This window comes from Branchiostoma belcheri, unplaced genomic scaffold, assembly GCF_001625305.1.
Source record: "Branchiostoma belcheri isolate BF01 breed outbred unplaced genomic scaffold, Haploidv18h27 scaffold243, whole genome shotgun sequence".
Lineage (NCBI taxonomy): Eukaryota > Metazoa > Chordata > Leptocardii > Amphioxiformes > Branchiostomatidae > Branchiostoma > Branchiostoma belcheri.
This window is the reverse complement of record NW_017803847.1, coordinates 24,344-38,620: the sequence shown is the minus strand read 5'-3', so window position 1 is coordinate 38,620 and position 14,277 is coordinate 24,344. Positions and strand designations below refer to the sequence as shown.

At 39.0% G+C, this 14,277-nt stretch overlaps 1 protein-coding gene across 2 annotated transcripts in view; it reads left to right on the top strand.

Annotated features, from left to right (window-relative positions):
- LOC109471252 (protein GPR107-like) overlaps positions 1-13,610 on the top strand; it is a 26,661-nt gene extending 13,051 nt beyond the window's left edge. The window contains exons 8-15 of one of the 2 annotated variants that reach the window (XM_019770531.1): positions 3,750-3,835; positions 6,046-6,121; positions 7,678-7,751; positions 9,426-9,552; positions 10,882-11,106; positions 11,711-11,758; positions 12,537-12,694; positions 13,377-13,610. In XM_019770531.1, the coding sequence (XP_019626090.1) occupies positions 3,750-3,835; positions 6,046-6,121; positions 7,678-7,751; positions 9,426-9,552; positions 10,882-11,106; positions 11,711-11,758; positions 12,537-12,694; positions 13,377-13,494 (912 nt within the window). In that variant the 3' untranslated portion in view covers positions 13,495-13,610. Of the gene's footprint in view, positions 1-3,749; positions 3,836-6,045; positions 6,122-7,677; positions 7,752-9,255; positions 9,374-9,425; positions 9,553-10,881; positions 11,107-11,710; positions 11,759-12,536; positions 12,695-13,376 lie in introns of both variants that reach the window. The other variant, XM_019770532.1, reaches the window with a different exon arrangement.
- Positions 13,611-14,277: the final 667 nt, after the last annotated feature.

The window sequence follows — 14,277 nt, the reverse complement described above, 5'->3', positions numbered from 1 at the left end:
AGGTGATTATGATAAAATTAACAAGTTCTAACTTCCAAGCAACAACTTGAAGTTAGTCTCCAGTCAGAATCTGATCAATGTTAGACGTGTTTACAACTGGAGAAAGGGGATGCTTTTGCTTCCGAAGCAAAAGCATTCATTGAGTTATCAGACTGCATGAATTGTCATGACATACAAAAAATCAGATGATCATTGATCAATTACTAAGGTGACCTTGAGAGAATATTGATGTAATGTTGTAATTTTATAGAAGAGGATTCTTCTTCAAGTGAATGAGTCTGAGAAACAAGTAATGGCATTATATTTGTCTCTATGGCCGGCCAACTCCTCTGGCCAATGAAGTTCCCCTTAGCCATGGAGCTACCTCCATGCCTTAGCCGATTGCTACTATTTATTTAGCCTGCAAAGGAGTCTGGTGGAGACTACATTACATGTATATTGGTGTGGCCTAACAGTTGTATATATTTATTATACAGTCATTCCTGCCAAAATTTCTAGGAAGGATTCTATCTGCAGGAATCTGAATGTCTTAGTAGGTTTTTCCTGCAGAAATTTCCTGCAGGAAGAAAATTTTCAAAATTAATTTCCATGCATGTTATCATTCATACCTGTCCAATTATCAAATTAGAGAGTCTGGTCGGGCTACTAGTACCCAGACAAGGGTGACATGGTCTTTGCAGCTTGCACTGGGTAGCTCAATAGCCCGAAAAAATATCCAATCAGAAACTTGACCTTATGACATTTGTATATAATGACAGTGTCAGATGGCCTGGGTTCACACGTTGAGAACCATGTCTTGGCCAAATCTTTCTATCCCTCAACTAGTTTGTAGTATTATGATTAGATTAGATTTAGATTATGAACAAGAAATTAATGATGAGAATCCTAGTTTTATTTTTTAAGATAGTCGGTCATCTTTTCAGGCTCCTACTGGGTGACCCAGTAGTCAAGCTGCCCAGATAGGGGTACTGTAATTCGACGTGTAACTCAACAATAGTCCAACTTGATAATTGGACAGTGGCATTTGCATGTCAAGAACAATAGCTAAACTTAGTTTCATCCCGCATAACAATTGTTCCTTGATCAGAATAATTACCTGAGAACTGTTGAACCATGGTTGAACAGAAATGGACTGAGGATTTTATAACTCCATTGCTTGAAAGCAGGTTTAAGTTGCAATGCATGTATTAGGCTTCTTGCTCATATTATATAGTACTAGAATTTTGTCTGGCAAAACTGTCTGTAACATAATTTTCCCAATGTTTCAACTGAACTGAACTGAACTTCAATGACATTCAGGATGCTCATGAGAAAAAAATTGTTTCATTTTCTACCCCTAGCTGGTACAGAACGTGTTTGTAAGCTCTTCTTCTTTTTTGTGGTCTACATGTAGTGGAAAGAGCATGCGAAGCTGAGTGATTGAGTGAGTGAATGAGGTTGAAAGCGGCAAAAATGTACAACACTGTTAACAGATGGGTGTGGATTATGCTCTCCTTCTTTATTTTCTGCTCTGAGAATGAAGTTTTACACATCACTTGGATCAGACCGCGGGCTGAGATGTAGTCCGTGAGGTCTGAATCCTTACCCCACCAGGCTGAAATTGGCACAGACAGTCTGCAAACATCAATCAATTCACGCCTTCCATGCCATTGTTTTGGGCTTTTTGCACCTCTTTGACCAGAAATTCCAGACCGCGGGCTGAAGTTAGGCTGACGGTCTGAATGGTTTTTGAGTAAATCAGCCCGCGGGCTGGGATTCTACACCTGTAGTCTAGTGCCTTTAGACCGAAGGTCCTGTAATTAAAACTTGCGGGCTAGTTGTTAGGCCTGACGGGCTGTTAGGAAAGACCACCGGTCTGCTTGTATTTATTATTAATGATATCTTAAGTTATGAACACTGCAGAACAATAATTTTCATATCACTGTGCTCATTACACCAAGAGCTACACACTGATGTGAAACTTGAATGTTGAAAATCAATTTTTACTTGAGTTTCCAAATGCCTTGTGACTTTCCAAAATTGATGCGACCAGTGTTAGCTTATGCTAAGCCCTCCTCCTCTATACTAACCAAAAGTAAACATAATTGAATTGAAATAAGGCATACATACATAAGGAATTGTTATCAAAATAATTCAAACATGGGCAAAATGATACAATAACAATAATGAAACAGTAGTATACATAAATTGAGATGAAATGAAATTGATATGAAATAAACAATAACAATGATTGAAACAATAGTGTACATAAAAAATAATGATAACTGAAGATATGAATCTAATACAAGGGGCTGGGGTGGTTTATAAGATGGGCTTTCAGGGTATTTTTAAAAGTCAGAAAAGAAGAAATTGTTTGTATGTTTGTCTGAAGGCTGTTCCATAATGAGACACATTGTGAGGATTGTGCTAAATTGACGTTATTCAGTTATTTACTTTAATTCCTGATTCTTTTCATCATGGTACTGTTAAAACTTATGTTCACTGTTTTCAATGTCACTTCTGTATCGTGAACTTATCATTAGGCCATGGAAAAAATGTTGAGTTTCCCGTTTTCGTCCGAATGCACATACTTTTTCTATTGTGCGGACATTATTAACAAATATACATTGCATACAACAACTGTTTTCACATAATCATGAATCTGCCTGTTAGTAGTGCCAGTGAGATGTTTGTTTCTAACCTGACTGATACATGTACAAATGTACACATGTCACAGGGGAGATTGGAATCCAGGGGGATCCGGAATCCTCCTAGGGGAGATTGGAATCCCTATCTCCCCTAGGAGAATCTGGAATCCTCCTAGGAGAGATTGGAATCCCTATCTCCCCTAGGGGAGATTGGAATCCCTATCTCCCCTAGGGGAATCTGGAATCCTCCTAGGAGAGATTGGAACCTTTCAATCAACTTCAGCATAGGCAAGCCTATTACTAGTACTATTGTAGGTGAATTACTAGATTGGAATCAAGATTTGTCCTGGCATATTTTGTAGTTCTAAGTCCATAATTGAAATCTTTCCTAACTTAGACCCAAATCTATTTCCAACTGGAAAAACTGTTTTTTGAGTCACTATCTCACAATGGCCTGATGCACATATCTGAGTCTGATTTACATATTCACTTACCTATGCTGAAATTGATTGAAACTTTAGGTGTGAAATAACTCAGTCTATTTTCCCAAGAATTTTGATGCAATCAGAATTTCTCCTTTTAAAATTGGAGATTGTCCTGTTAGAATTCCCACTAGTACTTGTCCTAGGCCAAATTGGAATCCCTATCTCCCCTAGGAGAATCTGGAATCCTCCTAGGAGAGATTGGAATTCAGACATTCATATCCCAGTTTTGTACCAAAAAAACTTGAATTCCAGTCTCCCCTAGGGGAGATAGGGATTCCAATCTCCCCTAGGAGGATTCCAGATCCCCCTGGATTCCAATCTCCCCTGTGACATACATATATGCCTTTGATGCCAGATGCCTCAACAGGGCTATAATTCTTTTCTTTGTTCAGTTTGCTGTCTTTTCCACGAATCTAAAACCAATTTGTTCAGTCTGCCTTCTAATATGTTCTATCGCAGCTCATACTTCCACAAATTAAACCTCTGGAAACATCTGATATACAAATGTATACAAGTAGGGTTTGTTTTTTTTGTGTTCTGTATGTATTTAGGTTTGTTCCTGTACAGTCTAACTATGGGCTAGTGAGAGACGGAAACAAAATCCATGTAAATAAAAAACTAATCCTGTACTCCCCAGATCCCCCTCCCCCCGGTGTACCTGACCATGATGGCAGTTTTCTTCCTGACTGGATGTCTGTGGATTCATGTACTCAGGAAGAGGAAGTAAGTTCTACAAGAAACAGTTTATTCCCAGATTAGGCCACACCAATTTAATTTGTTGTTTCTCGGATTTAAAAAAAAAAAATATGAAGTGACAAGGCGAAATAAAAATTTAAAAAAAAACAGGCCAAGGCACTCCATGATAGCCGGAAATGTTACAATATGACCATGAAGTGAACGTACCAGGCTGGTTTGTAATTAAAACAATTTAGATTTTGAATTTTGAATGAAACAAAATTGCATTGTAACATTGAAAAACTTTAAGAACTGGGAAGAAAAGGACTTTCTTCAACCGTTGGGCCCAAAATATGTCTTTCATTGAGCATTTTGCAGTTAATTTAGAACCAAAAGTTTTTTTTTTTTTGCAAATCAGAAAAAAATGGACAGGGCGATCTGAGAAGCAACAAATGAAATTGGCGTGGCCTTACAATGTATCTCTTCTAAATCTAAGTACTGTAAAATCAGAGAAATTTTTGCGGTGGTTTTATTTTTGCAGTTTCACTGAATTTTTGATACCACAAATACATCTTTCTTGTATTTGTATGACTAAGGCCATGCTGACTTGATTATATGGATGACATCCTCCGGGAGCCCCAAAACTGATGCGCGCGTGCGAATAAAAAAAAAGTTTTGCAAAAAAAAAGTTCTTTTCATTATGAAATCTACGTGGTCATGAGGGTTGAGCAAATGGCACAGAATATGGTTTGGCAAATAATCTAGTCTTCAAGTTCATTTCTTTACAATTTCGTCTTTTTTCCTTTGATTTTGGCATTCTACGACATTGGTATAGTTTTTATTAATTACTTTTGTAACTTATGGTATATTTTTGCTCATTTTGCAACTGTTTTGTACGATTTACAGTATGGTTGAAAACTTTTTTTTTTTTGGAAACGGCCGAAAATTCATGCGCGCGCGGATGTCATCCATATAATCAAATCAACATGGCCTTACCGTAGCTAAAATGTACTGCATCATACATGTATAATAGTCTGTACAACAAAATTGTCTTATGAGCAAATTTCAAACCTCACTTTCCCTAATACCACAAATTAATGTGAGCACTGCAAAATGAAATACATTGACAGACATGCAGAGTAATTGTCAGTACTTTTTAATGCGGACCAAAATGAGATCTTTTCTCTTGAAGTTTTGGAAATCAGGCTATTCAATACAGAAAGACATGCACAGCATTGTCTCCAAGCTCTGTCACATCTATGACTTAAATTTTTGTTTCTAACTAAAGGATCTGCTATGATTGCCAAAAAAAGGCTAACACTAGTAAGGCCACACCAATTTAATTTGTTGGTTCTCGGATTTTGTCAGAAAAAACATGAAGCGACAGGGCGAAAAAAATAAAATAAAAACAGGTTTAGGCATCCTATTATAGCCCCAAATGCTATGATAGGAGCCATGAAGTCAACACAAAAGGTTGTGTTAATATTTAAACAATGAATTTTGAACTTTTAATCAAACCACTGCATTGATAGATGGAAACACTGCAACAGCTAGGAAGAAAAGGACTTTCCACAACTGTTGGGGGCAAAATTTGAGCATTTTTGAGTTGATTCAGAACCAGAATCTTTTTTTTTTGCAAATCAGAAAAAAATGAAGAGGCGAATCCGAGAACCAACTGTTAAATTGGTGTGGCCTAACAGTGTGATTGATGTAAAGCAATAAACCAATCACATAGCTCCACAACACCCTCCTCTCTCATTGGTGAAATTTCAAATTCCTATGCTATCATTGGTCTGACTACTGCTAATTGTAATATTGATAGTTGATATTGATAATTCTGCTACCCACACTGATTGGTCAGGGCTAGAATTTAAATATCAGCTGCATACAGCTGCACACATATTTGATATGTGGGTACCTTAAAGAATGCTTGACATATGAAAATGATAGTTATGCAAATCAGCATAATTAATGAGAAAATGCTATAAATCTGCTACCTTCCATGATATGATTATTCAAACGTGTGGCATGTGTAATTGTGAAGAAGGAGAACATTGGCAGGTAGTGTTTATGCAAATGAATGCCTAATTTGCATAATTAATGTGAACCGTCAACATTCGTCAAGGCCTAAGGGTAACATCATTTGGCGAAGGTATGAGATCGTGGAACTCTAGTTTCTCATGTAGTTTTCTTTACCAAATAAAGTAATTTGATCCCTGTGATGTATACTAACACATACATGTATATGTTCATCCCAGGGGAGATGTGTTCAAGATACATTACCTGATGGCAGCTCTGGTCATGGTCAAGGCCATATCACTCATGTTCCACGCAGTACGTATCAAATATTCATGATGACTGCACTTCTTATCATATCTATCATTGTCAAGATACCCATCCGCATTATGTGCAAAATACACATGATTTTTAAGAATTGCACTTTTGAATGTGCAATTTTGTACCTAGAGCAGGAGGAGAGGGGGGCATTGCAGGCAAAGAAGCAAAAATAACTTGGGATTTGGCACTCCCAGTCCCAAGGACAGACAACACTTGTGAAACAACAGGAGGTTCTTCAAATTTTCAAGATTTGTCAAATTTCACCTAAAATTTTCCCAATGTGCAATTTTGCGCATACCTGAAAGAAAGTATTTCGAGCCCTGAGATTGTGAAGATAAGTTTTACTCAGAGTCTTTTCCAAGTCTGTATGTTTTTTTTTTTATCCGAATTTAATGTCTTTTTTTGAAGCACGATTTTTTACAGCTGGATGCCCTTCCTAATGCCAACCCAAACCCTAGTACTAGTAGGGCCCAGGATCCCTCTAACTGAGGGGGGAAATACGTGTTAAGTGCCTTTCCCAAGGGCACAATGTCTGGGTGTAAGTTCGGACATGTCTGGGTCCAACCCTGGGGATTGAACCTGGGTCTCCTTGCTTTCCAGACAGTCGGACGCTCTATCCACTACACCACACAGACGCCATGTGGTTTTTATATATTTATTGGATTATGGTACATTGTAATAAATTAATGCATGTTCATTAGGTCGAGGACAAAATGTGTTTCCGATTAACCAAACAACCCTAGCAAAAAAATTCTGGCTCTTGTGCATCGTGTCCTAAAGACATGGCCACAGCAGGAGACTAAAATTCTCCCTGAAACATGTTAAAGCTCATAACCCCCTGATGCACTATTTTCTGCTTATTGAGGAAAACATTTTTTAAAGTTATGTTTTCCCTCTGTTTTCCTTCATTCTAAAGTCAATTTTTCACGTTTAAAAAGATTTATGAAGTGTCACAGGGTTCTCCCTAAAAAAACAGCCCAACACTGGTTGAAAGACAGTGTAGGGGTCAAAATCACAGCGTAGTTCTCACTAGGCTGTTTCAGTTTAGAACATTCTGACCCTTCATAAATCTTAAAAAAAAGAAAATTTTGGCAACAAAATGAAGCTAGTATAACATTAACAGATTACAAATTTTGTCCCAGGCCTCAATAAGCAAGAAATAGGTTCTCGGGGTTATAGTTATGTTTACCGAAGGAAAACATATTGTTTTTGCTCTGTTTCTCCCTCTTCTTCTTCTTCTCCTCCAAACAGTGACCTCTGACCTGACCAATGACATGATTTGTTGATGTCTGTCACCATGGTGACTGGTGTTGGGTTACATAATGTTGCAATTTCATGGTCTGCTCTGCTCCTGTCACCATTTACTAGTAGTACATGTGTGTGAATGTGTTTGAGTAAGAATTAACAGAGCAGACCATGTCTGAAGGTAAACATTATGCATTTGCTTTGCAAATGTTACTTCTCTAGTTTATAATGAGAATGCTGGGGCCTCTACAGTACGTATATGCTCAAACAGTGTAGTGAGAACTTATGTATGATTGTCTTTGTGACAGGTGAACTATCACTTCATTGCTGTTGAAGGATCACCAGAGGAGGCCTGGGCTGTCCTGTACTACATTGTGTACCTGTGAGTACTTTCTCTGTACAAACTGCATATGTCAGTCTGGGTTTTGGGGAGAGAGGAGGGGGGGGAGGAGGAGAGTAGAAAGAGAGAGAGACTAAAGAGAGAGAGAGAGAGAGAGAGGGAGGAGAGATAGAAAAGAGAGAGAGACTAAAGAGAGAGAGGGAGGGAGGAGAGATAGAAAAGAGAGACTAAAGAGAGAGAGAAAGAGAGGGGTAGGAGAGATAGAAAAGAGAGAGACTAAAGAGAGAGAAAGAGAGGGGTAGGAGGGATAGAAAAGAGAGAGAGACTAAAGAGAGAGAAAGAGAGGGGTAGGAGAGATAGAAAAGAGATAGAGAAAGAGAGGGGTAGGAGAGATAGAAAAGAGAGAGAGACTAGAGAGAGAGAGAGAGAGAAATGGTATATATTAAAAATGCTTGTAGCACTTTAGTGGCTGTGTTGTACTTCGTACAGTGTTTTTTTAACAAAGCAGACATTTTTTTTAAGTACAACCTTTATTAACTATATCATAAACTATAGTTTCATAACCATGGACATGCAATTATGTTATGAATTCTACCGTTCTAGTTTTACACAGTATACATTGTAGTAGGGTATTTACGTGTACTATTCCTAAACTGAACAGTCCTGAATGTACTGGGTGACATAGTAATCGTATAGTTAGGGGAGCTATGTACTGTTGTATGTCTGGAATTTTACAAGGTACAAGCAAAAAAGTACATTATACACAAGTGTACAAATGTATATAGTTTTAGCACTCTTTGTAAAGCTACATGTACAGACCAATTATTGGTGATCATTTTCACTGTTTAGCAAATCGTTGCTTGATTGATGCGTTAATTCATTAACCTGAAAATTACCTCAGACTGCACTTCTTTGTAGTAACTATCAAGAGAATCTTTCTCCAATTGTATAAGATGGTACTGTAAATCACTTAATGTTTGCGGTAGCAAAAGTTTCTATTCTGAGAAAATTGGACATTTTCGTGGAACTATACAAATTTAATGTACTTTCGTGCTGGTGTCATGTGCAGCAAAAAGAAAGTCGGCAAATTATTTGATCACAGTATTGACTGCAAAATCCACAATATAAAACAGAAATGACTGCAAAAAACACGATATAAAAGAAGTTGAAAGTCTTTCCTGGTTGTGAAAAAAAAATTCCACAAATTTAAAAGTACCGCAAAAAAAGGTGATTTACAGTAAGCACTGTAGTTTGTGTCTTCTTGTCCTTGTGTCCAGGTCTCTTTGTCGGTGCTCAGTCTCTCCCCAGTCATGTGGGTCTTCTAACCTCCTGTGTCCTCTTTGTTGTGTTTTCTCTGGTGCAACAATGAACAAATTACCAAACTAACAGAAACTAAACTCTCTTGAGAAAAAAAAAACTTTGTTTCTCTCTTGTAGATGACTGGAAACCACTGCTAGGTTCTTTGTCAGAAAAATCTGTGTTCCTCCAATCACCTCCTGTAGATTTAAACCAATCACAGCCCATCCAATCAAAATGACTTTTACAGATTGCGGGGATGTGTCCTCTTCATCACGATCGTTCTGATTGGCACAGGCTGGGCCTTCGTCAAACACATCCTTTCCGACAAGGACAAGAAAATCTTCATGTTTATAATTCCGCTGCAGGTGAGAATATTTTTCTTCCTCCTCTCTTTTTTTTTTCTGTTCGCCGTTGTAGGACGAGAAGCCTTCTGCTGCTCATTTCGATTGTGCTGATTGGTACGGGGCTGACGTTCCATAACCATATCCTCCCCGCGGACAGTCGGAACGTCCGCGCCCTGTGTCTGCTCGTACTGCCGCTGCAGGTAAGTAGTGGTGCCTGAAGGACACTGTAGCCCTCTATTACCATATCAGGGCTGGAAATATTGGGTGCATGTGCACCTTAGTGCACCCAAAATTGGAGCTGTGCATTTTTTTCTGTGAGTGCACTGGTGTACCCAAGTATTTTTGTAGGTACCTTGTACTTATCAAATATAATATAAGAGTATGCAGCCGTATTCTTGGCATCTAAGGGTCAGAAAAATAATGAAATCTTTGTTGTAGTACTTGTTTAAGATTTTGAAGTTAGCTCCTATTTCAGATTCCAGCTTAGAAGAGGAGCAGTAAGATCTGTATTAACTTAAGTTTTATTTTATATGGTGCACCCAAAAAATTTTTGTGCACCTAATTTTTTAGGTTGGGTGCACCAGTGCACCTATTCCCAAAAATTTATTTCGAGCCTTGCTATATGCAGGGCTCTAATTTTTGTTTTTTTTTGTTAGGCCACGCTGATTTAATTTTATGGATGACATCAATGATTTTTGCCTGTTCTCAAAGAAAAATCACCTCTGGCCTTGGTGCCATTGTCTGGTAGCTCCAGCATGTGCTGGCTTGTTGTATGTTGCTATGTAATACTCTAAAATTCTTTTATTTATTTAATAATATGAAGATTTACCACAGGAATTGACATACTAGTAACAGATGACTATAACCAATAATGTGCTCAAGGTGTGGCTGTCCTCAAACACGTGATCTCCACTTTTACATACCATCTGAGAGGACGTTCCTAACTGAAGCTATGGGTACTCATTTTCAGTCAAGTTAGGACATACGTTTGAAGTGCCTTTCCCTAGGACACAGCAATGGGGCCTGCCAGGGATTCGAACCCAGAACCTTCAGATTCTGAGTCAACAACTCTGACCACAAGGACACCTTTTGTTATACGCCGCATGACGTTTTACTGCTGCTTTTTCCTCTCCCAAGTTCTGGTGTTAAGTGCCTTTCCCAAGGATACAACAATGGGGCCTGCCAGGGATTTGAACCCAGAACCTTCAGATTCTGAGTCAACAACTCTAACCACAAGACCACCTTGTGTTATACGCCTCATGACATTTAACTGCTGCTCTTTTCCTCTCAGGTTCTGGCCAATGTTGCCAGGGATTCGAACCCAGAACCTTCAGATTCTGAGTCAACAACCCTAACCATAAGACCACCTTGTGTTGCATGCCACATGATATTTTACTACTGCTCTCTCCCTCCCAGGTGCTGGCCAATATTGCCAGGGATTCGAACCCAGAACCTTCAGATTCACCCTAACTACAAGACCACCTTGTGTTGTACTCCACATGACGTTGTACTGTTGCTCTCCCTTCCAGGTTCTGGCCAACGTTGCCTACATCATCACAGAGTCTACAGAAGAAGGGAACTCTCAGTACCGGCTGTGGCGGGAGGTGTTTATCCTGGTGGACCTGCTGTGCTGTGGAGCTATCCTGTTCCCTGTAGTCTGGTCCATACGACACCTTCAGGAGGCCTCCCAGACTGACGGGAAAGCCGCCATCAGTCTACAGAAGCTGAAGCTCTTCAGGCATTTCTATGTCATGGTGAATAAAGCTCCTGTCACACATTCAGAACCTTGCCCTGTACAAAATGTAGTGTGCATAGTCCAGTGGTTTCAGCCGAACACCAGCCAACCACAGCTAACCTTGCTCCCAGCCAGTAGTAGTCATTTAAGGCCTAGGAAAAAAAAAGGTGTGGTTTCCTGTTTCCTGACCACGCATAGAAAAAACTGCCGGCCCTAGCTTTATGGATGAATCCTGCAAGGGACATAATTTTTCCAGCTGATGAACCTTTTCTAGGTCTATGATCTGGCACCTTAGTGATAAAACAGTTTTCTAATATTAACGTTTAAAATATAAGTGTCCTCATGCAAGTTTTACTTTGTTAAATTGTATTGTTTAAATCGGAATACAAATTGGATCACTTAGATATTGCCAAAGTCTTTTGTTAGTGTTGGGGAGACCATATTGGCTCACTGCATACAATGTCATGTACATGTAGTTCACTTGCAGTAAATGTGTTTCTTTACATTGATCATCTAAGAAACTTTTTTAGACAGAGTGTGTATTCTTTTGTTTTCATGTGTTTGTACAGTGCTACATATGCATGTGCATGCAATCCCTAATAGCCATATTTTTCCTTCCACAGATTGTTTGCTACATATACTTCACAAGAATAATAGTCTACCTGTTGAAGGTGAGTTTTACACCATCTGAGAATTACATGATTGTATGATATTAAAAAAAAGGAAAAAGGTGTGTTTCTTGTTTTCTGCTCGACCCCTAAGCAAAAACAAGCTGACCCTAGCCTTTTTTATCAACCAGTAGTAAGGCTTTAAGATTTTCAATCACATGTAAGACATGTAACATGTACTCTTTGCTGTTGTTACATTAAAAGGTATGATGCTTGTTATTTAACTTGTTGACTGGTTCACATTGCGCAACATAGGTGCTGTGATAGATACATTCCCAAAAATGAAATCTTTGTATATCTACATGGTTACAGGAAACAGTATCTAGTATTTGGGGTTCAATGCATCTATTGCAGCAACACCTGTGCTTTGCAATGTGAACCAGTCAGAATTGCCTTGAGGAAGGTGATCATGACAGATGGTCGTCGGCTGAATAAACTTGGTTGTGTGAAACTTATTCCATCAGTCATGCATATTTTTATAGTAAAAAGTTTAACTTTATTCCAACACACAGTTTACAGAGAGATCAAATTTTCAGCGACCACTGTCGCCTTCATCAGGATAATTAATGACCAATCACTTCACAATGTGATCTCGCGAGAGTTTCGGTTTACAAACATGTGACCTTATTCACACAGTGATGAAGACGACAGTGGTCGCTGAAAATTTGATCTCTCTGTAAACTATGTGTTGGAATAAAGTTCAACTTTTTACTATGATTACTACCAACACAGATGGACTTTCATGATGCATATTTTTACATCGCCCCCTTCCCCACCCCAGATCACAGTGCCGTTCCAGTATGAGTGGCTGGGTCAGTTCTTTGCGGAGCTGGCCACGTACGTGTTCTTTGTCATGACGGGTTACAAGTTCCGCCCCGCCTCCAACAACCCCTACCTACAAGTCTCACAGGAAGACGAGGACATCGAGATGGAAGAAGTGTGAGTAACATCTTCTTATCTTGTCCTGTTATAGATAATGATCTGCCCCCAACTCTAACCCCTCAGGCCACACTGACTTGATTTTATGGATGACATCCTTTTCCCAAAGTATAGTGCGCGTGGGGGAATAAGATAAATTCGAGCCAAAATAAAGGTTGATTAACAACAGAGATACAAAGCAGGTGTTGTGAATTTGCAGTAATGCATAGCGACTGTTACGACAAGCTGGTACATGCTGGTCTTTTGCAGCATTTATGAGTTGGCACTGTACTGAGTTCTGGAGTTCCGTGGAGCGTCGGTAGCCTGGGTGCTGGACGTGTTTTTTTTTTTGAGAACAGGGAAAATCAATGTATGCCCAGATGTCATCCTTAAAATTAAATAGGTGTGGCCTAACCCTTCAAAAATACACAGTATGTATGTAGAGGGGATTCATTCCTCAAGCTAACCAACACCTCACACACAACAGTCGTCCCTCAGTAAGACATCTGGAGCTGAATAGTTCCCATTTAGGACTTTTATTCAGCCTGCCTTCAAAAATAGACAGTTCATCTTAACTTAGTGCTGAGTATGGGCTCTTGCACAGCCCCAAATTTACCTGCACTAAGGTGCATATGCACCCACTATTTGGAACCCCAGTAGTGTACCAAACAATCATGTTGTTTGTTGTTGTTCCCTCTCATAGTGTGACAGAAACAGGCTGGAACGAGGGCGTGGTCAGGGTCAACCAGGGGGGCAAGGTCACCAGCACCCAGGATGGCCTGGCCAATCCCAAGCCACGAGACAACAGCCATGACGCCTAAGCAAGCAGCTGTGTCGTTGGACAGTGTGAGAAAAAAGTGAGAAAGACTTCTTGCCAGGAGATTGCACATTGAGGAAAACTTTAAAATTTGAAGAGAAATTCAAAGGCATCCAAATGCAGTTTTTATGGCTTGGAAACCAGATTTTTCAGTCAATATTCTAGTCACTTATCTACATACTGAGTTAAAACCACACTATCCCAATGTATATTAACCTGCATGGGGCAAAAATTCCCAAAATTCCAACAGAAAATGGTTACTGGAAGGGCCCTTTGCTCATTTCTAGGGTACCACCCATAAAATAAAGAGCTCATCTTGGTGCTTGTTTCTGCACTTTCAAATACCCAAAGTATCAAATGCTGATTGAAATGTGCTAAAAATTAGTAAAATCATAAAGATTCAGAATATTTCCAGTTTTGCTGCTCTGAAATCGCATTGGATGCCTTTAACTTTTCTTACTATATAATATGCCAGTGCAATTTATTCTGTAATATTTAAAGAAGAACCTTATCTACAATGTATATGAGTTGCTAGCCAGACAGAACATTCATTCATATTTCTCATCCATAAACTCTATTCTATTCATTTCACTTTTAGGCCACACCAATTTAATTTCCGCTTCTTTTTTTTTTGATTTGCAAATAAAAATAAAAATTCAGAATCAACTGGTAAATGCTCATATTTTGCCCTGAACAGTTGAAAACAGTCCTTTTCATCCTAGTTGTTACAGTTATTCCATCTTTCAATGCAGTGGTATCATTAAAAGTTCAAAATTCATTGTTTAAA